At 43.6% G+C, this 22,518-nt stretch overlaps 1 protein-coding gene across 5 annotated transcripts in view; it reads right to left on the bottom strand.

Annotated features, from left to right (window-relative positions):
* Positions 1-11,282: 11,282 nt before the first annotated feature.
* CPEB4 (cytoplasmic polyadenylation element binding protein 4) overlaps positions 11,283-22,518 on the bottom strand; it is a 66,550-nt gene continuing 55,314 nt past the window's right edge. For all 5 annotated transcript variants that reach the window (XM_023523695.1, XM_011380735.2, XM_011380736.2 and 2 more), the window contains 5 exons: positions 20,222-20,311; positions 19,724-19,842; positions 19,098-19,212; positions 18,067-18,248; positions 11,283-15,702 (listed from right to left, as the gene is read on the bottom strand). In XM_023523695.1, the coding sequence (XP_023379463.1) occupies positions 15,475-15,702; positions 18,067-18,248; positions 19,098-19,212; positions 19,724-19,842; positions 20,222-20,311 (734 nt within the window). In that variant the 3' untranslated portion in view covers positions 11,283-15,474. The remainder of the gene's footprint in view (positions 15,703-18,066; positions 18,249-19,097; positions 19,213-19,723; positions 19,843-20,221; positions 20,312-22,518) is intronic.

Genomic DNA, 22,518 nt, shown 5'->3' with positions numbered 1-22,518 from the left:
GCTCTGAGCTTCCAGTTTCCTCAGATGCAATTTCAGGATAATTAAGATAAATCCAAATAAGGCATATTAAGCATCTGGCACATACTAGAAGGTCGTTCTTTAGACTTAATCGCACATTTATTAAGTACATACCCCGTGAAGTGCACACGGTAATATATTTACATTTATGCGTTACAAATAGCTTTGTCGTAGACCATCTCCTTCCATCCGTGCACTATCTGACAGCAGAGAACTGGGGCTCCAAAGTGTGGAGTGACTTCCCCAAAGTAATAGGCAGTGACATACTTTCTTAAAATAAATTTTTAGAAATCGAATTATGAATATGTGCAGAAAAGCGCCACAATCAATACAGAGACGGATGAATTCCCACACAGTGAATATACCCGTGTAACAGCCACACAAGTTAAAAATGGCGCACTGCAGAAGCGCCTTGCATCCTGGCCAGACCCAGCCCCTTTCCTCTCTTTCCCGGTTCCAACGGCATCAATTAGTTTTGCCCATGCGTTTGGCGTCCTTCGCTCGAGTTATGTTTTTGAGACACACGTTATTATATGGGTTGTACCTCATAGAATATCCCTCCACTTACTCATCTGTTCCACTGTGGATGGGAATTTGGTTGTTTCCAATTTGGGGTCATTGTTAATAGCGCTTCTGGGAACACTTTTTGTTGAACATGGGTTATAGGGCATATACCTTAGCGTGGAGTTGCTTAGGGTGGTCATATGTGCAGCTGACAAATAGGTACCAATGTGGTTGTACCTATTCACACTTCCGCCAGCAAAGTGTGAGAATTCCAGTTGCTCCTCAAGTTCACAGCCGTTTGGCATCGTCAGTCTTTTACACTGTAGCCATTTTGATGAATATGTGTATTTAGAGTTCTCCAGAGAAACAAAACAATAGGACGTGTGTGTATACATAGATTGTGTATGTGCACACACACCCACATACACGACACAACCTCAGAAGTTGTCGATGCCTCAGTTCACATCTGAAGGCCACCTGCTGGCAGAATTCCCCTTTCTTCCAGAGAGGTTATTCTTTTCCTAGTCAAGGCCTTCAACTGATTGGATGAGGCCCACCCACATCATGAAGAGTAATCTGCTTTACTCATGATTTAACTATTAATTTCATCTAAAAAATACCTTCACAGAAATGTCTAGAAGAATGTTTGACCATATATCTGGGTACTGTGTGCCAAGCCAAGATGACACACAAAATTAACCATCACAATGTAGCATTTCTTTCTTGTAATCTGCATTTCCCCAGCGATTTATGAAGTTGAGTTCATTGTACACTTGGATGTCATCTTTGCTATTTTAATCTCGTCTATTTGCATATGGGGTTTGCGTTCATTTGAGGAGTTCTTTATATATTCTGTATATTAGCTATTTGTTAACTGCATGTTTTTCTTACCTCCTTATACTCTCTATGCACTCATAAATTCTATAAGCCAGATTTGTGCTAAGCATTGACATGGAATATGCAATTTATTTCTCATGATCCCCCTATGAGATAGGGACTGTCATCATCCCTATTTTGCATATAAGAACGTGAAGGCACAGGAGAGGTTTAGCACCTCAGCCAGAGTCACAGGGGAGAGGTCCTAGAGCAGAGTCAAACCCCTGCTATGTGGGTCCTACACTCACGCCTTCACCGCACTACTCAAGACTATCCCTATCACAACATCTATCACACTGTGCAGTAGCTGTCCCTCCCCAGCCCTCCCCTCCACCAAACTTCTCTCCACCAAACTTCTCTCCACCAGAAACGAGGGAAACAGAAGAATGAGGGAATTAATGAATAGCTAGCTAACTCTTTAAGAAAGCTTTTTCAGTTGCCTAGCTAACATCGTCCACCAGGTGGCAGTCACAGCTCTCAGATTAAACCGTCTCTTTCCCTACTCCACCCCCACCTTTAAGAAAGAACTCACATTTTTATTTTTACCGAGGAGTGAGTAGCCTGAATTCAGCCACGACTCTTTCAATCGAGCTTCTTGAAAATGGCACTTGGAGAAAATGGATTTCCAATCCACATGCACCTGGAGCGAGCGGCCCCGGCTGCTCGTGCCAGGGCCCCCGGAGAGTTGCGGGCCACGCTCGGTCGTGCTCTGTGTGGGAACCAGGAGCAATTGTGTAAGATGCCATTTTCGCCCACGAAAGACACGATTTCCTCCTCCTTCCTCTACCCTTCATCAAACAGCTGCAGCAGCTGAGAGGAGAAGCAAAGGACGTGAATTCCTCATCCTGAATTCCATTTGGCCAGCAGCAGGCACGGATGGGGACAGGATGGGGACATATGGTCCCCTAAGGAGATAGCCGCTGATGAGTGTCAGGAAATGGCCTTCCCACCTCATCTGCGCCCGAAATGCTGTTTCTTCACCCTCCACTGGTTCTGCCACATGCTTCTGGCAGCTTCCGCCGCGTTCCAAGAGTGGGAAGGAGACTGATTCTGATGTGGGGGGTTCGGGGGCTGGAACGGGCCTTCCTGCCAATTTGGCCCGGACTTTCAAAAAGCTAACCCCAGGACTTGTCCGAGAAGGAAGGCGGCCCAGCCCAATTTCATGGTTGGGGTGGCAAGAGGGAAGGTATAATTTTTTAAAGCAAGAAGCACGTGATATCATTTAAATGCTTACATTAAACAAATATACGCTGTTAACTCCCAAAACACAGTGTAACAAACTTATGCTTTTCTTAAGGAATTACAGGAGTTTGGGGTGTTTTTTCCCCCATTATATTAATTTTAGGTGTACAACATAATGATTCAGTATTTGAATATAGTATGAAATGATCACAATAAGTCTAGTTGACAGCCATCACCATACATACTTAAAATTTTTCTTTTTTTGTCATGAGAACGGGACTTATTTTTAAGACTAGAGGCTTTGTGCATCGCTGGTAGAGGGTTGATCCTGGTACCCAAGCTTAAAGGTATGTGATGATTCAATCCGGCTTGTCAGAGCATCTCTAGGGCCATTATTTAACCTGGAGATAATGTTACCTGCCTGTATTATCTGCCCTTTGTGAATGAGATTCCTTGGGCTCTGGGGGATGTGGCCTCAACACTGCATTTGTTGGGACTGAATGGGTAAGAATTCCCTGTGGGGAACTGAGAATTCTCTAGACCTGGTAGCAGGGAAATTTATCATTCCATCCCTCCCTCCCTCCCCCGCCGCCTCACCGCCAGCCACTACACACACACACACACACACACACACGCACGAGGGCACAAGTCCAGGTCTGTCTCCAGAATGTCAACACCGAGCAGACAGAGACTTGGCCTGTCTTGTCCCCACACTACCCTCAAGGCCTAACAATGTGCAAATATTTGTTGAAGATATGAATAAATAAATTCATGAGCAAAGTCCTGGATAGAATTCTCTCTCCCGGACTGAGGAAAATTCTTTTAAAAATTCTAGCCTCTCTCATCCTATCTGGCTGGTCTGCTGGGGCATCAGGAAAAGCCAGCTCTCTGCTCCTCCTGGCCCCGCCCAGGGCCACCCAGCAGCTTATGGTCCGGGAGGTGCACCCACAGCCCAGCCCCGCTCTGTTCCCCAGGCACCTAAGCTCACCCTGTCCTTGACTCTGAGGTTTGAAAGTCCGAGGCTTTCACAGGGACGAAGTTCCTACTTCTCCAGTGTGGTCTGAGCAGCCGCAGCAGCGTGTTCACCTGGGAGCTTATTAGAAATGCAGGGCCTCGGGCTCCAGACAGGGCTGAATCAGAACCCGCAGCCGAACCATCTCCACAGGTGAGCGTGGCGCACGTTGTCAGTTGCCTTTATCAGCCCATCTCTGTTTCGGCGGTGAAATACCTGCTCCTTGGGGCGCCGTTAGCTGTCAGGCCCTCCCCTCCAAAGCACAGCTGTGCTGTCTGTCCTCAGCAGGGTTGGGGCAGGCCCAGGAGAGAGAACTAACGCCCAGATCCTGTGCTGTGACTCACTTATTTGGCAAACATTTATTAAGCGCTTAGGACAGGTGCTGAGGACACAAGCATGAGTAAGACAATATTCATCCCCACCCAGAAAAAAAAAAAAACAGGTTAAAAAAATGACATATAGTGATAATTACATATAATAATACATGTCAGTCAGGCGTGGTTCTGATGAAAAAAACAAAAACGGATGATGGCGTGATGGTGGAGGAGGGGCGCTGTGGGAAGAGCCACCTAGGAAGTTCTCTCGGAGCAGGTGATGTCTTCGCCAAGTCCCAAAGGATGAAGGCGGTGCCCGCTGTGTTCTGAGTTGAGTCGAGAGGAGAGAAGGTGGAGCGGGCGACCCTGCCCCCGGAAAGGGGGTTTGCGTTAGAGGAATGAAGAGAGGTCCACGCTGAGTGGCTGGAGCGCAGGGTGGACCCGGAGGGTCCTAGGAGACAAGTCGGGGCGGGGCCCAGGCCAGGCGGGCGTGGGAGAACGCGCAGGGCGGACAGAGGGTTTCAGCCAGGCGGCCGCAAAGCCGGATCCTGGTTCCGCCCTGGGTGCAGGGGGCAGGGTGCGGGCCGCAGCGAGGTGCCAGCCAGGACGCTTTGCTACAGCCCGATTGGGTGGCCGGGTGCCAGGCATTCACCTCGCTTGATCCTGACCACAGTCCTGGGAGCCGAGGGTCACCGTCCGCTCCATACAGAGGTGGCAGGGTGGGGTTGCATGGTCTATCCCGGAGAGGGGAAGGGACTTGCCTAGGGTAGCTGCAGCCAAATCTGGGACAAGAGTCCCTAGTATATTTCGGTGCTTCCTGCCCTCCGGCAGATGAGGGAGACGTTATTTATTTGCCCCTCTGACCTATGAGACAACCCATCCTCAGAGGTTACCTGATGTGGCCAAAGTCACTCAGCCAGAGGTAGCAAAGAGACAGAAGTCCTGGGGGGGTCTCACTCCAGAGCCATGTCCCTCATCCTCGTGATCCCTGTTTTTGGGACATGAACCCAACTTTGCTTGACTCCAAAACACAAGTCGTTTTACGCCCCTGGCACGCCCGCCTGGCGTCCACCTTCAACGGCATCCGCAGTTTCTAAGGGCAAAGGTGAAATAATTGAGGAACCGAAAGTCCCGTTTCCTCTAAGGAAATGTACAGCCATCGGCCGAGGGACTCGGGGCCTGACATCCAGCTCCCACGCTCCTCTCTGTCTGCTTCCCCTACAGACCATCCTCTGATGGTCTCCTGAAGACCTAGAGGTCCAGGACAGTCCCTCCGCGTTTGCGCTCACGCTGGCAGCACACGCTCAACACCTCGGGCTGAGACGCACAGCGCCCCCAAAACGTGGAGGAACCGTGCCGCTGAGACCCGGAGACCGACAGCAAGAACTCAGCGCTGCGCTGCCGGTGGGCACTGCGCCCCGAGTCTCCGTGCGTTCTCTGTCTCCATGGCAACTTCTGCAGGCTGGATGGGGTGGGAAGGGTGAGAATCCGCAGGAGGAAAATGCCACGCGGCGAAGCGGCAGCAGAGGGCTCCGACCTGCCACCCGGTACCCCTGCCGCCCACTCCTGCCCCCAGCCCAGCACAGAGACTGGCACTTGGCAAGAGCCTAGATAATAAACACAGCAATCAGAGATCTAGTAATGCTTCTAGTAATTGCACGTATTGAGGACTTATTCTGGACTAGACACCCGATACTATCGGAAACAGATGAAGACACATAGAGAAGCGTAAAAGGGCTCCGCTCTCCACCCATAATTCAAAGGAAACCATATTACAATATAAAGTAAGTACAAGAAAAGCCAAGAAAGATTCCAACTTCCCCCACTGCGGGTGACTCCTGCATCTCTGCAAAATTCCCTCCCCTTGGGAGAGATGAGTTGTGATGAGTGCGAAAGGCCACGTCCCTGGTTATGGGGTGTGTGTGTGTGGAGGGAGGTGCCAGTGGCTTCTGGACACGAAATTACATCTGGTAATTGAGTTCTACTTCCCTTCTCTTCCTGTCTTCCCCGTTCCCCCTTAACCCACCTTCTCCGCCCCCACACCTCCTTCCCTACCCCACTCTCCATCCCTAGGGAGGTCTTCGGAACACTTTAGGGGACTAAACCCGAGTCTCCATTTGCATCCCTTTCAATGTGAGAATTGCACATTTGGGCTTTGTTAGATTTGAATTCTTTGGGTGGCAAAAAGAAAAAAAAGGAAGTTGCTGATGACTGTGTTCGGCTGTGTGACCTTAGTATCTCCCTCGGAAGGACGTTTTGCTGCAAATCCATGTTCAAACATCCTTCCAGGCTCCACAGCATCACATCTGCTCAGGACCAGCTGCTCGGCTGCAGCAGAGATCAAAGCCGTGCGTTCCAGAGTTCTGGGCTCTAAATATGGCGATGCTTCTTTCTTTTCTTTTTTTTTTTTTATACATGTAATCGGGAATATAAATTCTCTGTAGAAGTCTATTTTAATGATACTGATATCTCCATCTGGAAGCTAAATATTCAAGCGGCTTTTGAATTCACCGTGGGGACACCAGTAAGTCAGCCTCTCCCCACCCCTGTAGATTTTAGGGCTCTCTTTGTGAGATTACAGAGAGCTGCAGAGTCTCAGAGAAAGAGATGAGTGAGAAGGAGCTTGATTTCTACATAAAGTGTGTTGTCCAATTATAGTTCTATAGAAAGAAGTAAACCCTTTCTCCTTAGTGGGATTTTCCATGAATCAAAAAAAAAAAAAAATCCAATGTATAGATGTATCTATGTATCTAAATCTTCTACCTATCCATCCATCCATCTATCCATCCATCCTTCCATCTGTCTACCCACACACCTGCCTGTTCATCCATCCATCCATCCATCCATCCATCCATCCATCCATCCATCCATCCATCCATCCGTCCTTTCCTCTCTACCTCTCTCCCTCCCTTCATCCATCTCTTCATCTGGCCATCCACTGAGCTAGCTAGATATCCTTTCTTGGCACTCATGTGATTTTGGTTGGTCAGTCCATGTCTTAATCCCCTGACAATTTAGTTAACGACATAATGACCACAAGGAGTACCTATCACATTACTTTTAAAGACATCCTTGTCAAACAAAATACTGCATAGGGAAATGATGTTTCGATGACTCTGTAAAATAGTATGTACCCTTTCAGTATGACATCTGTGTGCCTGTGTTTAAACCCTGGCTTTGCAGATTAACTGTTTTGAACCTTATTCACCTTAAAAGGAACATACCAACAGTACCCATTTCATAGGGATGTGAGGAGGTTGACGAGAAGCCTATGGCACCATGCCCTGGTGCCTGGTAATAAGAAACATTGGTAATAAAAAACGATAAGAAGTTATTGTTTTTATCATGATTATTCTTATCCCCAGAACTGATTGTTTCTGGAATGTTCGGTTCACAGTACTTGTTTCTCATCCCAAAACGATGTGTCCCCTTCCCTGATGGTGAAGCCGGAGAGAATGGATGCGTGCTAAGAAACCTGTAGCTCTTCCAAGTGAACGGAACTGGCCTTTCAGCTCCCTCATGCCTACTGCTGGGAACGTACCGCCCAGCCTGGTCGCCGAGGCCCGGGCGCACTTTTACCAGAGGCCGGTGAGGGAGACGAGAGGGGCACAGCTGAGCTACCCGGCTTCTGCCTGGCCTTCCCTGGCCTCCACTACGCAACTCAGTGACCTCAAGTAAATCCTTTACCCAAAGCAAGTCAGCTCTTGGAGAGCGAGTGGCCTCACATGAGGCCACTCAAAACTCACGTCCTCTCTAGCAAACGGTGCTTCATCACCTTCTCTCTCTACTTTGAAAGGTGATAGCTTGTACCCAGATTAGATTTAGGAGTGCAATTTTTGTTTTCAAAACAAACTCAACTGAAAAAAAAAAAAAATTCTGTCCATTGCCAATCCAGGGGTAGTGAGGGGTCTAGGGGAAGAATGTGGGATCTGGTAGGTGGGGACTGGAATCCAGGCTTCGCCACGTACTAGCTGTGTCCCTTCCAAGCCACCCAGCTGCTCCATGAGATGGTGCTACATTCTGTTCAGTGCAGCAGGTCCTCCTCGAATAATGTCGACGAGATGCCATGGGAACTTGGCATCTTGTTCGTACCTGCGAGCCTGTGGTGAAACTGGTTTCCTTATAAGTCGTTTCACTGAAAGTCACAGAACTTATCGATGACATTAAGTGAGGACTCGCTGTACCTCGCCGGGGTGTTCACCTGCTATGTAAGTGCCTGAGTCACGAGAGCCGAGGATCACCTGACACGCGTGGCCAGCCCACAACCCCCGCAGCGGGTCAAACGCGCCACCAACAGTGAAACATACAAGGGGCTTCTTCCGGGCCCACAAATGCGAGAGGAGAATGATGCCTCCATTCATTCAAATAAGGAGCCTCGGGTCGTCACTGGGTCCTGCCTGAAACCTTTGATGCAGTTTCACAGACTGCAGTGACCAGCAGCTAGCTCTCTTCCTAACTTACTTCGGAATGAGCTTTCCATGCCCTCGTGTCTTTAGTGGGTTCTGGGGGGTCGTTCTTGGGTATATTTCGGTCTTCTCTCTTTTCGTATTGAAGGGAGCGGCAGAAGAGTTGAAAAGAATCTCGTTAAAATGGTGACATTTGCTTGATCACGTTGACATTTTTATGCTATCAAATCTCTGCTTACTGAACTAGAACTCCGATGAAAAGGATAAAGAAAGCTTGGGTATAGCTTTTGGCACCCGTACTCCCTAGATTCACCCCATCGGCTCCCCCCCACCCCCATCTACCCACGGGCAGTTTTTTACTGACATTTCATCAGATTATACAAAACAGAAAACACTGATGGTTCATGCACACGCTGAATTTAAACGCTGCTGTTCCTCTTTAACTTCCTTGAGACAAACTGCCCTTTTCCAACTCAGGTCACCACGCTGAGTCACAAATAAGACACTTTTTCCAGCCAGCCAACAATGACACCCAATTTGCCTAGAAAAAGATTCGAACTTAAAATCTCCCGACAGGACTCGGTCACGCCACAGGAGAGGCTGAATTGGCATTGCTAGACAAAGCACTCACAGTAGGGCACGATGTTCATTTTCTGAATTCTTAAGAGTTTATTCAAAGCCTGTGGTCCCCACGCTCAGAGCATGGCGGTGGCGGGGTGTTGCTGGGGGACGTTTGCAAAGAACAAATTTTGAAGGAAAGAAATAATACGAATAATAGAAAGTAAGAAAGCAAATCATGGAATGGCAGCGTCGAAGCACAGGTTGCTTGTCTGAAGAGGTATTTCTGGCCCTCAGGTGAATTTGAGTCAGGGATAATCAAAATAGCTTCGATGAACCCAGGTGATGATGGTTCACTCTGCAGAGCGACTGCTCTTTTCTCTTCTGGGGTGGGAGTGGAGGAAGAAGTAAAATAGGGAGCTAAATTGGAAATGGGACGGGAATAGAAGCAAGGCCACTATGTAGAAGCCCAGTAAAGCTAAATGTGGTCATGGCGACAGCCCCAGATGTGACTAAGGACAACCCTTGCAGAACGACACTAAAAAAACCCGAAGTGGCATTTCCTGACACCAGGAAACATACTATGGGATCTTGCGTTACCTGTCCACAAAGTCTGTAGTCAAAGAGATTTAGGGGAAAGAAACACTTTAATACATGTCTACGCTGTAGAGCTTCTCGAAGCCTCAATTGCCTGTTTTGACCTTCCAAGAAACAGGGTGCCTTATTTTCTAAGCTTTTTATTTAATGACAAAATTGTTATTTCTTGTCCTTTTCTTGTGGTAGAGACTCTCCTAGTGCTCTAAAGATCATAATCTGGGAAATAAATATTAGAGTTTATTATTATTCTTCTTGCTGTTTGTTATTGTCATTACATACTTCAAAAATTACTCTGTAAATGTTTTTTTAAAACTCATTTCGTTGATATCTTCTATGTTCCTTAATCTTTAAAACCAAGAATTTACCTTCCCCTTGACTTCTGATCAGACTTTAGGAGAATAGTTCTCAAACTCAAAAAAAAAAAAAAAATCCCTAAAAGAATCACTTATTTTCTTTCTGAACTGGGTGTGGATACAAAGCCATCACCAAAAGAGGTGATTCTATCACTTGACTGTTAGGAATGGTTAAGAATGGGGTAGAGAGCTTTCCTCGTCAGGCGGATTTAGGTGAACTGCCAGTGAATACGGAAACGCAGGCCAGATCACCTCTCTCGCACTTTCCAGATTCACTACTCTGTGACTTCAAACACAAAAAGGATCGCACCTACATGTCATTTCAAGATGCAGTTGTTCTATCACTTGTAGCTGACACAGCACTTGCCTAAAATCAGTATGCCCTGCAGTGACTGAACCTACTTATACCTTACAGCGCTGAAGCCATCTCACAACGCCCAGGAATACCACAGAGGTGGCGACCAAATGCCACCTACCTCTCCAATGTCCCTGTGGCTTCCTCAGGGGCCTTTCACTGAACTCTGAATGTAAGTTTCGCTACTGCCAGATGAGTTTTGGCTACTGCCCGCCAAAGCTTCTGTGACCCAGCCGTCCTGGGGGTCCTAAGCACCGCTGGTTCAACCCTCAGGAACCCCTATCATTGGAAGGAGAGCATTTTGGGAAAGTCAATACCGAAGCGTTAGATCTCTAAGTCCATCTGTCTCAGGTCAACTACAGCTTCCTCTGGTCTTAAGCATACTGTATTCAAGGTAAAAAAGAGCAGAAATTAAATTTGATGAAATGGGATAGTCTCACTGTTACGTTTTGTTATAATAAACCCTTAAGTGAAAAGTTTAAAAACGCGTTTTAAAGTAGAAATACTAACACATTCCAGCATGTGGTAGTCTACATACTTTTGATTGACATGCTGTAGAGATTACGATCTCCGGGGCCACATCCCATGATGTCAGGGTCCAGGGAGGACCTGGGGGGAGGGGGTTGAAAATCAAGAGAGACTTGTTAACCAAAAGCCTCTCTCTCGTAGAGGGGCCGGAAGTCCAGGCTCTCCCTTGACAAAGACCCGCAACTAAACCTCCCAGATCCTAACGTTCCCTGCTGAATGTACACACCTGTTCCCTTACTTTTATTGGACATTTGGCCTTAAGCGGATGACAGGATGCACAGAGCGGGAGACTCAGGCCTCAGAAACATACTCAAGACCGCAAATAAGAAGACCTGTGCAGGGCAGCATGTGGGGTGACAGACGGTACAGGCCAAAGCCAACGAGCCGCCGACAGAATTTACGGGCTTACGCGAGCTTTGCACACTTACTCGCTAGCATGCACACGACTGGACACCTCTGCCTCTGGGTTCGTTCTGCCTTGGCCCAGGGACATATTCCTAATATTTTTAACGATTATTTCCTCAACCGTGGAAACACAGCCTACTTAAGTTGAAAATAAATAAGTATATTAAAGGAAAGCTGAGTTAAAAGTTTTATTCATTCAACATCTCACATTACAAATATTTAAAAATTATATGCATACTGGTATAAATAGTCATTTGCAAACTATTTAATAACATTAATTTTCCACTAGCACTTCAACAAATGAACTCTTTTAAAAAAGGAACTGTGTTATATAACTTAAGAGTAGAACATACAAAAATAGGAACTCAACGTGAAAATGACTTGAATAAAAAATGAATTACCCTTATTTAAAATGCTATAATAAATACTACAAGCTCCCCATACACAGTAAAAACTATATGGAAATTCAGCCAAGTAGTACAATTAACTGACATACTTAAATAACTTTTCCTTCTGATAATATGGCCAATACACTGAGAAAAAAAATTAGGGATTAGTAAAAAGTAGACACCCACTTGCTAAAAGTTTCACTTCCAAAAAATATAACAAAAATCTGATGAAAATTATAAAAACTAATTATACTTTAAATTTTAAAAATATAAAAAATAAAACAGTTGAATACAATATTGTCCCAATTCTTACAATGCTATCAATCACAGTAGCTTTAAAATAAGATAATAAAATAAAGCAAATGACCAAAACCTCTTTTATTCCATTTTTTAAAAATAATCTCAAATTTACATTAGTAGAAAGATTGATTTCTGATTCTTTTCTTTAGAAACACCAGCAAGAAAGAGGATTACTCTTAACAGTAGAAAATGACATTTTTAAATGTCTGCAATTAAAAACAAAGATTACACTGCAAAGATCTTTCAAAAGTCTGAAATAAGTATTGCACATAACTTGAAGTTAACTTGCCACAATTCATCACATTCAAGTTTTAAATCACCTTTGAACAGAAGATTCAACTCTTCAAAACAAAAGGGGTGAGTTATCAAGTCTTTCCAACAGTACTCTCATAAAATGCTAAATTCATTCACTGCAAGTTTTGTTTTGCATTCTGCAGAGGTCTGTGTATGGAGAAGTATATATATATTATACCAAAGCGTGGGGGCCAGAACGGGAAGGGGGAGGGTTCCTTTACATAGAAAACAATCAGAAACACTTTATTTTACATTGCAAAAATAACCATGTAATTACTCTGTAACTACATTGTAAGTACATGGCTGGTGCCATGCTAGCACGCTAGAACTACATGCTTGGGAAACTGAAGTGATACCCTACGATCTGTAAACTAATTACATGTTAATTATGTTTTGAGTTACATGGTAACTCCCAACTACAATCCCATGTAATCTGAAAGACATGTAATCGAGAAAAGTTCCGAGTAGATAATAATTGTTTATGCCCTGTAAATTGAAGTGTAACCAAATCATCTGTAAACACGCTTATCACACAATCACAAGTAAATATTAGTAGAATAACGATTTCTTACATTAGTCGTGCACACTAACATTACACACCTGTCCCACGGCAGGTTATTATTTTTTTTCTTTATATATAATTTCAAAGAGCAGACATCTCTGAATCAAACACTTAACATCAATTTATTAATATTAAAAACGGCTAAACATTCACCAAAAATGTCTGCGTTGTGAATCATTTTAAAAACTTAGTAAGAAGCTGTAGACAATTTTGTTGTTTTAAATTTCTACCCTAAGCTTACGCATTTATTTATTTATTTATTTATTTATTTATTTATTTATGTATTTATTTATTTATTTTTTAGGAACTACAGTGTTATCTGTCACTTTCATGCGAATTTTTTTTTTTTTTCATTAATTTGTGACTTTACATAGACTATTTCTTAAATTATAGGTACACCAATAGCCGGTGCTGGGGAAGGAAGTTGAAGCAACATGCTTTCTCTTCTCTGCAGACTCTAAAATAGCATCGCCAGTGCACGACATTCATAATTTAAAATGTATGCAGAGCACTGAAATGTATAAAAAGCAGAATATAAGAAAATAAAATTTATTAAAATTATTTATATTAAAAAATGAAGTATATGAAGATCTCTCGGTAATAAAAGTACAAAAAGCTACTCTTTGCAATATGAAAAATTGAGGTATTGCATAAAGAGATATCATCCCGTCAGTGAAAAGTGTGCCTAAAAATGTTCACTGTTGGAAAAACAAGATATACAAAAGTAGTGCATAACAAATATACATTATGTGCATGACAAAATAAGTTAGCTACAAAAACACTGTACCGAAATTCAGCAGGTCATGTACAAAGGGAAAAATTATTATTCAAAGCTAGTTCTCAAACAGTGTTATTTCTGGTTAACTCATCACACCTGTTTACTGAGTAGGAACAACACAACAGCACACCCCAAGCCACCTACAAGCATTGAAAAGAAGAAAAAGAGGCAAATGAACCTTCCAATTCGAATTATGTCGTTCAGGAGAAAAGAAAAAAAAAAAAAGTCCCTGACCAGCTACACAAGAGCACCCTCCGTTCGCATGACTGCTTTCAATATTGGCAGGGAATTCTCGAAAAGCGACTCCCTTTCTGCGTGTGACGATTAGACAGCGGATGCCTCCATTTTGACCTTTGGAACGTAACGGGTTTATCAGTGGGGTCGTCAGCCAGGTGGTTCCACCCTAGAGCTGGGGCAAGTCTTTGGTTTTGAAGGATCCAAGACGGTACCGTTAGGCAGCACAACTAGCAAGGTCGCCGTTAGCTTTTGTTTTTTTTTGATGTTTTGCACACTGATAATAATCCTTTGCATGGTGGATAGGGCATTTCGAGAGAAAGTCAATTAAAATAAAAGTTATTTCCACGACCAGGGCTTCAAGAGACTATTTTAAATTTACCCCTGAAGCATACTGTTCAGCACATAATAACGCCTTTCGAAGCTAGAATTGTATTTATAATAAAGCATGCATTACTTGATGAAGTTGGCACTTCAAACACTATGTCCCATGCTAAGTTCTGAAACTGTAATGTTATTTTATTTTATAGGAAGAGTAAGATAAACATACGTACCTTTGCACAGATTTACACAGTTACTTAGTTCAACGGTGCAAAACACTTTGCGACTACTTAACTTTTTTTTAAAAACTTTTTTTTTTTCACTTTCTATGTTACAGCTAAATTACAGGAGACCCAAAGTAACTTTTCATCGAAAAGGAAGCCAATCGGCAGCCAATTTGTATGTTGATTTTTGTCTTCCAGTTTTGGCTACAAGAACGAAAACGTAAAATCAAAAACAATATCCTCGAGGTATCTCTAGAGCTGTTTGTTTGTTTGTTTGTTTGTTTTTTACGTCAAAATGGAGAGCAAAGGCTGACACCTGATGAGTGTTAGTAAATTAGGATATAGAGTTTATATATAACATCAAAAATAAAATTTATACATTTGTTCTTCAGGGGAGGGAATGCTAATTTTCCCACCAGTTGTCATTAATTCTAGCTTTGGTAGGTTTTCCTGGGGCTGTGACCAGATAAGTGATTTTAAAAATAAATAAGTGCACTCCCCTCAGCGGTAAATTACCCCAATTTTTACATTCTAAATTTTTAAAAGTGTTTAAAAGAAAATAAACCTAGCTCTGCCTATTTTACTAGTTTTTTTTTTTTTTCTTTTTCTGATGTGGTAGTCACCGAGGCAGAACGAAATTATATTCGGCCTCGAACCCCTTAAAACGAGTTCTAATGCTGCTTCAGTCTCGCTCATGCATTTGTGTTTGCTTTAACATGCTCTTTCCTGTTAATGACTGTTAACTCCCTCCGCTGCTGTTAAAAGAATAGAAAGGGGATGGAAAAAGAGAGAGGCCAAAAAGGAAGAAAAAGGCAGAGGCATTTCGTGGGGGACACAGCGTCAGCACAGACCGATAGTGTTACCGTTGCATCACTATTTTAATAAAAGTATTCTTATAGGTTATATTATTAACAATAATTTAATTAAAAACCCAAAATACTCTATTGTTTCATTTCTCTTTTAATATTTCTCTCTCCTCTAAGAAAACGTGGCAGGAAGTTGGCCTCCTCTTGTTCTCCCGCCAAACAAGAGAAGGAAACTTCCACGCGCCATGAGGGCAACATGAAAAAGGAGCTCCTATGTGTGGTTCTCGGTGACACGGGAATCTACAAAACACCTCTATTATAGGTCGTTCTTTTCATTAGACTATTGTTACGGACTGCTACGAAAGGGCATGCCAGCGTGAAGAGGATGAGGAAGGGGGCAGAATTAACAGAAGAGCGCACTTGTCGTGAGGCCCGAAAATGAGCGATGCAGTTGTCCTTCAGTTCCAGCGGAATGAAATATGTCGAGGACGGTCACCGCCTTCCTTCACCAGGGGCTTGTGGAACTCCCTGCCGGCACGAGAGTGAATAGCAGCCCAGCAATACTCACAGTAATACTGCAGACAGGTAACGTTAGCACAGAAAAACGGAGCGAATTTGCCCCCGCAACGGGCCCCCTGACATTCGTCACACAGCTGATCGTCCAAGACATATGGCTTCACTTCCACCTGCAACCGAAAATTTAAACAGAGGGGTTTACGTTTTGCAGGGCCTAGACCGGGCGATTCTTACTGTGTGTGGACGTCCCCATCACCTCCTGAAAGAAGGTGTGCCGAGATGTCCGGAAGGGATGGTCGAAAATTCTCTCATGGGAAGGAAGACAGTCTCTCTCTTAAGAACCCGGTAAGATTTGCATACACATCGCTTTACATTTTCGTCTTATTAAATAAACGCGTTTCAAAGGGAAACAAGGATCCCGTCAGAAATAAAAAAAAAAAAGTGAAGGCAACTATTTAGAGTGGAACATTATGAAATTAAACCCACGGAGGAGTTTTCATAGATACAAACTGTCGTTTTAATGAGTGGATCTGGATGTTCACCGTATGTGGAATTATAATTTAACCAAAACCAACTAAGAACTTCCCAGTGCCACAGAAGAGCACTTCAATATTCAGATCAGAGGGAAGACGCCTGATTCCTGTGTGACACAGCCCGGGTCATGGTTTCTATCTACAGGGTCCGCTTCTCTGGTTATAATCGCAAAGCCAGAACTCTGCGCAAACAAGGCGCGCCATGGTACTCACGATCTGAAACCCTGCACTGTTCGTTGTCAGCAAGAATGGTTTACTTGAGTCTAAAAGTCAGAGGTGACTTTATAAAACCGGCGCTCAGCAGGCCAACCTGGCATTTGAGCCTCTCGAGCATTAAAAATAACCTGGCTACTAAGTCACCAGCGAGAAAAGACGTGGTTATTTTTAGTCTTGGAGAGACTCGTGGCTGAAACTCCCTTATACCAGACTGTCACCACCACCGGTGCCATCCAGTTCTGACAAGGAATCCTGACAAAGGTCAGCTGTAAACAAAAGAGCAAGGGTGACACGGAACACGGCGAGAGCAGACATAACCGGAGCAGTGGGCTCTGGCCTGAGGCCATTCTAACATCTACAGAGTGGCGAGGACGCTTTTAGAATAATCTGATCGCAGAGGAGTGAAAATTAAGTCGGAATTTCTAATGACTAATATCACGACTCTGAAACCCATGTCGGAATGAAGCAGCGGGGCAGGATAGACTGTTGGCTCAGATGTACGTATATTTCCATGTGAATAAAGAACGAGAAGGGATGTTAAAGGATTCTGTGGCTAACACGGTCCCCTTCCTCCATGCGGATAAGAGAATCTACACCTTTCTTTTGAACATATTCACAGTACGGCACGATGACCACTATGACCGGAAGCTCTGTACCGCCACTGAATGACAGCATCCACGAATGAAACGGAAGCGGGACGCGCAAACCGCTGTCGACCTGATAGGCTGACACGCTGAACCGAGAACAGCATAACGCGATCCACCCTTTCTGAGAATGATGCCTCAGGGTGTCGGCTGTCTGCGTCAGCCTTAACGACAGCGCCGGTCTAGCACGAAATAAGGGGCTGACGTCAGAATGTAAATCAACTCATCGCTTCCTTCAAATCAAGGTCCTTCCATGAGACAAAAAAAAAAGCCAGCTGAACTAAACACTGAGCTTGTTAATGGAGCTGATTCATCTTCCGGGATAAATTCATATCTCACCACGAACTAGGAACACGCCGTTTGCCTACTGGCAGTCAGTCTACAGACCACACTCTGCGTAGCCCTGGTTGGTGTAAGACAGAGTTCTATCTACCAGACCAGAAACTCATGAGGACAGGGACTTCTTGTCCTAGGCATGAAAACGTTTGTTGAATGCATGCAACACAGAGTTAGCAGATAAATCTGTGAACGCGAAGAAATGAGATACATCATGGAACATAGCGTTTCAAATACATTGGAAAATGGAAGTTTCCTTCAACCTTTTGATTCAGAGGATTAAGCCAGCAGAGAGGAGTGTTGGAAGGAGCGCTAACTAGTTACTACCTAATTTCAGTTACTACCTGGACTACAAATGATTATGATTTCTTCTACTTAATCTGCTATGGTAATGAAATATTTCTAAGACATGCAGTCCTAGAAGTGAATTTATCCAATCATTTGTTGCATAGTGCGTTGGAAAATAGGGCTTTCTGAGGTATTCGTGATGTCCTAGGATAAAAAAGTAAAGGTCAGGAGACTTTGAGGGCATTCATGTCTGTATACTTGATATAACGGAGTTTAAAGGATTTGGTAAATATTTATTGAATGTCTGACTAACTGAATAAATGAATGGATGTCGGTGACAGCTGAAGAAAAATTAATTGACTCGAGTTAACTGATATAGTAGGACATACATCTGATTGGTCCCATAGCAGAACTGTCAGCTTATTAATGTCATATAAAATTCCCCCATTCCAATCTTGCTAATGACGCATTTAGAGAGCCATTTCTAGAACTTTCCAGAATGTAGTAGAACACTTACCCGTTTATCTATCTCTCCGTGCTGCAGCTGAACAAAGCGGGCACTGATAGCAGCTATGTAACTCTGTTGATTAGAGAATGCGACCCGCCCGGCTCCTTTTGGGTACTTCAGCTCAGGGTCGGTGTCGATGCCAGCATAGCACACACCTCCATACAGGCGATCCATGATCATGGCAAGCTCCACTAAATAAGGGAGAAGCAGAAAGGGTACCTCGACATCAGGAAAAGATATCATTCAAAGCAGTTTATCTGTAGCCTGAGCTCACGTCATTATAATTATTATTAAAATCTAACGTAATCATAACCAGATCTCCATTGGGCTAACTTTTGATCTTTTAATGAAGGGCAGGGGCTCTGCCGAGTGTTTTACGTATATTCTCTTTTAATCTTCACAGAAACCCTATGAAGCAGGTAGTAATTTCTTGGGGAACTTGAGGCAAGAAGAGGACAATGATCTTCTCTGTGAAATGTTACAATTCTGAAACTGCATTCTTGTTCTTTTTACGTTCTTTATCTCACTTATACAATTACACCTCAAACTAGTTGACTAGGGATGAAATTTCTTCTGTAAGTACTGCTCCAAAAACACAGTCCGCTGTTAAGAATCCTGCTGTATTTCAGAGCTGGATAAACAGCTCATAAGCAAATGAGAACGTGGGAAACAAGTTAAACATCTCAAAATATAATCTATTCTTGAAGAGTGTTTTGGTTTTTTTCCACTTGATGATGCAAGTGAGTAATGATCACCAGCATTATGAGACACTTTGCCCTATCTTATTTAATCCTCAAAGCAACTCTATACAACGTTTTACTCCATTTGATAGATAAGGAAATTGAGAATTCGAGAAATTAAGTAATTTGTCCACTATTCACGGGGAACAGAGCACATGAATTCAAACCGAGACACTCCGATTCTAGAACTCTCTCTTAGACATTCGTGCAAATGCTCGTGGAGAATTTATCCTGAAAAATCTTTATAAAATATTTCTTATGCTTAAGGACAAAGAGGATTTTGTTGTTGTTCAATCGTACCAGCTCGTAATGGTCGAGGAACACCACCGACGAATATAGTTTTTCGTGGGTCGAGAGGCTGTGAACCATCCATCACAAAGTCACTGTCACTGAGATTCCAAGGCCGAATCTGTACCTAGGGAGTGAGGACAACGAAACATCTCATTCTCAGTACAGACAATTTATGGGGAAAGGAGTTTAAAACGGTTCCAGAATATTTTATATTTTTAAAAGCACTAATCCAAGCAATCAAGCTGTAAAACTAGAAAAGACTTAAAAATAGCAATATCCCAACCCTTCACTTCATTTCTAAAAGTAAACTGAACCAAAGTGGAAACTTAATTGCCTATTACAAGCTAAATCTATTATTCAGAGGAAACTCAACTATGTTATCAAATGCATTATCAAGTCTTTTAATAGTAAATATTCACCAATATGTTAATTAATCGAAAATTCCATGTCAAAATAACATGCACAAAGATACAGAACGTCCATGTTAGGGGCCTGATGACAATAACAAAACTTTACTTCTAATCTACTTACAAACGTGTCAATTAAGAGAAACATCAAGACATCGGTGGGTTTTTCAAACCGAGTGGAGTTGGGGGAAAAGACAAGACACTATCTCCAGGCTGAAGCACACTTACTGGCTTATCTTTGATGGTGGGGCTTGACACACACAGGTAGAGTTTTCCGTCTTCTTCAATGCATGCATCGATGAGCGCCTGCACAGAGCTCTCATCTTGAAACAGCAGAAATGCATAGCCTGATAAAAAGGAAAAGAACGCTTATACAGTTTCTTAACTTTCTTTCTTTCTTTCTTTTTCGTCATTCTTCAAGAGAAAGGAAGCATAAACTAAAACTAAGAAAAAGGAGTTAAAAAAGTGAAAAAAATGAAAACTGAATATTCCTACCCAAAGTCTGATAATATGAACCTTAAGTTCAGTCTGATATCTTGAAACATCTTTTAGAGTAAAATTAAATTTGAATGGAAAGTACATATTAGGTAGAAATTTTAAAGACGCATTTAGGAAAATATATGTTTAACAACGGAAAATCTTACAGGGAAGGCAAACATTGAGGAAAAGGCTAAACATTAAATAATATAAGGATAAACTACACGTGTGTCGAATCTTGATAATTACCTTTAGGAGGAAAATAGGACTTGCTCTCTGCTTTATGAGGCCAGTCCACAATCAAGGGGCCAAAGCGACGAAAACTAGCTGTGATTTCATCTGATGAACAACAAAGAAAAAAAAGATTCACATATTTTTATGATCATTTTGGGGAATTAGTTTAGAAAACACAGTTTCAAATCTACTGTTTACAAGAATAGTACAAAGGACTCCTGCATCCCCTCATCGAGATTCCCCACTAATTAATATTTTGCACCTTTCCCCTCTCGTGCCTCTTCCCCTTCCTCCTTCCAGCTATACGTATGCGTGATACGACCTACCTATCATCTTTTCCTGACATGATGCTCTACAATCCAAAACACAACTCTTGGTACCTGCTCAGAGCAAGGTCACTTCCTTAAATACCACTGTATAACCCTCCCAATCAGGAAGCTGATACTTATACAAGACCACCAGCCAATTCACCGACTCCATCCAAATTTCAAACTCTCCCAGCACATGTGTGGCCCTTAGCTGTCATGTCTCGGGGGCATGAGTCTTCTTCAGGTAGGCACGGCTCCTCATTCTTCTGTCTTTCGTATCCTCGACAGTCTTAAAGTGTACAGGAGGACTCTCATCCTGGGCCTGCCCCCTGTTCCCTCATGCCCAGATTCCTGCTATGAGTTCTAAACAGGATCACCACCAAAATGATGCCATGTCACCTTCTCCTAACTGGGCATGTGAATCTCGATCACCTGGTCAAGTTGGTGTCTGCCAACCTGGTATTGTGCTATCCACCAGTATCCTATTTTCTCATCAGCCTTGGCATGAATGAAAGATTCTCGCCTTGTACTAGCTACCACAAGGACAGTTGCCAAATGGTGATTATCTATTTCCATCATTCCCTCTACATTTACCAGTGAGTATTATACAATAAGGAAGAGCTTTCTCTTCTCATCCACTTATTTAGCCATGTACTTATATCAATATAGAGCTATTTTATTCAATGAGTTAAATCTAAATCTTTCCTTATTTACTTTCGTGCTCAGTTTGTTCCCCAAACTGTCCCCAGTTTGGCCAGTGGGAGTTCCTACATCCTTTTGATCCATCCCCATCATTCTTTAAGTGCCTCTGTGCTTTCTGACCCAAGAAGATCCTCCGGGTCTCGCCTTGTTCCTTCTCTGCATTTTTGTTTGTTCGTTTTTCTTCTAGAAGTCCTGGTTTCTTTCGGCAACAAAGAATATTTAGAAACTAAGATCTGGGTACTCCATGTGCTCACTGCTAATGAGTATTTATAATCCCTAAGTTTTCTCAGTGGACGAAGCTAGGGAATATGTAAATATACACACGCAGACACATTTCGAACTATTTCTATACCTGCGTGTGTTTATAAAAATGAGTTCGTATTGACACCTGCAATTCGCCTCCAACATCTCACAGTTTTTTTCAGCCCTCCCCATTTCCGTGTTTGTAAATTCCCTTCTCACAGTGAGTAGCCTAGTTCCCCTTAACCTCAATATGTTCACCTACCTGCTCAGGTAACCAATCTCTCTGCTACCCTGGGAGTCTCCTCTACCTTGTACCTCTGCACCCCAGCCCTTGTTGCCCTGATTTCTTGGGTGCCATGCGTACTGTCGCTGAGGCCTCTGAGCAGGCCCCACCCACGTCCGTACCCATGCCCGCCCCCCACCTGGCACCCTCCTTTCCCTCGCCAACCCACTGCCTTGCACACCAATACCTCTGAGCCTCGTGAGGAAGGGAAAGGAAGGGAACGTGGGACGGGCAAGGAAGACGCGATCATATTTTGCTCTTAATTTAAATGATACCAGTTATGTTATACTATATGTGTGGACAACTGATGAGTGGTCTACAGGAAAATAAATTTCCAAGGAACTTCTGGAAAGAGCGGGTAAGACCTAGGAATACGCAGGACAGAGGAACGGAAAGCAGAGCTGGGGAGTATGTTCAACTTCCGGTCTGGAGGAACCGTTTGTCTCCTCCAGGTTGGAACCGTGTCGTCTGTTCTACAGAACCATTTAGCTCCTGTGAGACTGGTAAACAGGGGGGTGATTTTGGCATAACCTGGAACTTCTTGGTTCACAGATGGTTCTTCTTAGGCCAGGTGAGCTAGCAGAGTGGGAGTAGAATTATTTAAGGAAAAAGCCCCCCAGCTCGTCTGATGTGCAGGCAGATGCCCCGTCAGTTCTCTTAATAAGAAATTAAACATGAGCACAGCAGCCAAAGCTCTCTCGGCAGACAGGTGTACCCCAACTCTCATCTGAGAGTCTGCACTTCCTCTGGTGCTCAGAGGTCCACTTGCACCTGCG

This window comes from Pteropus vampyrus, unplaced genomic scaffold (genome assembly GCF_000151845.1).
Source record: "Pteropus vampyrus isolate Shadow unplaced genomic scaffold, Pvam_2.0 Scaffold403, whole genome shotgun sequence".
Lineage (NCBI taxonomy): Eukaryota > Metazoa > Chordata > Mammalia > Chiroptera > Pteropodidae > Pteropus > Pteropus vampyrus.
Note: the sequence above shows the minus strand (reverse complement) of the source record. Positions and strands in the feature narration are given on the sequence as shown.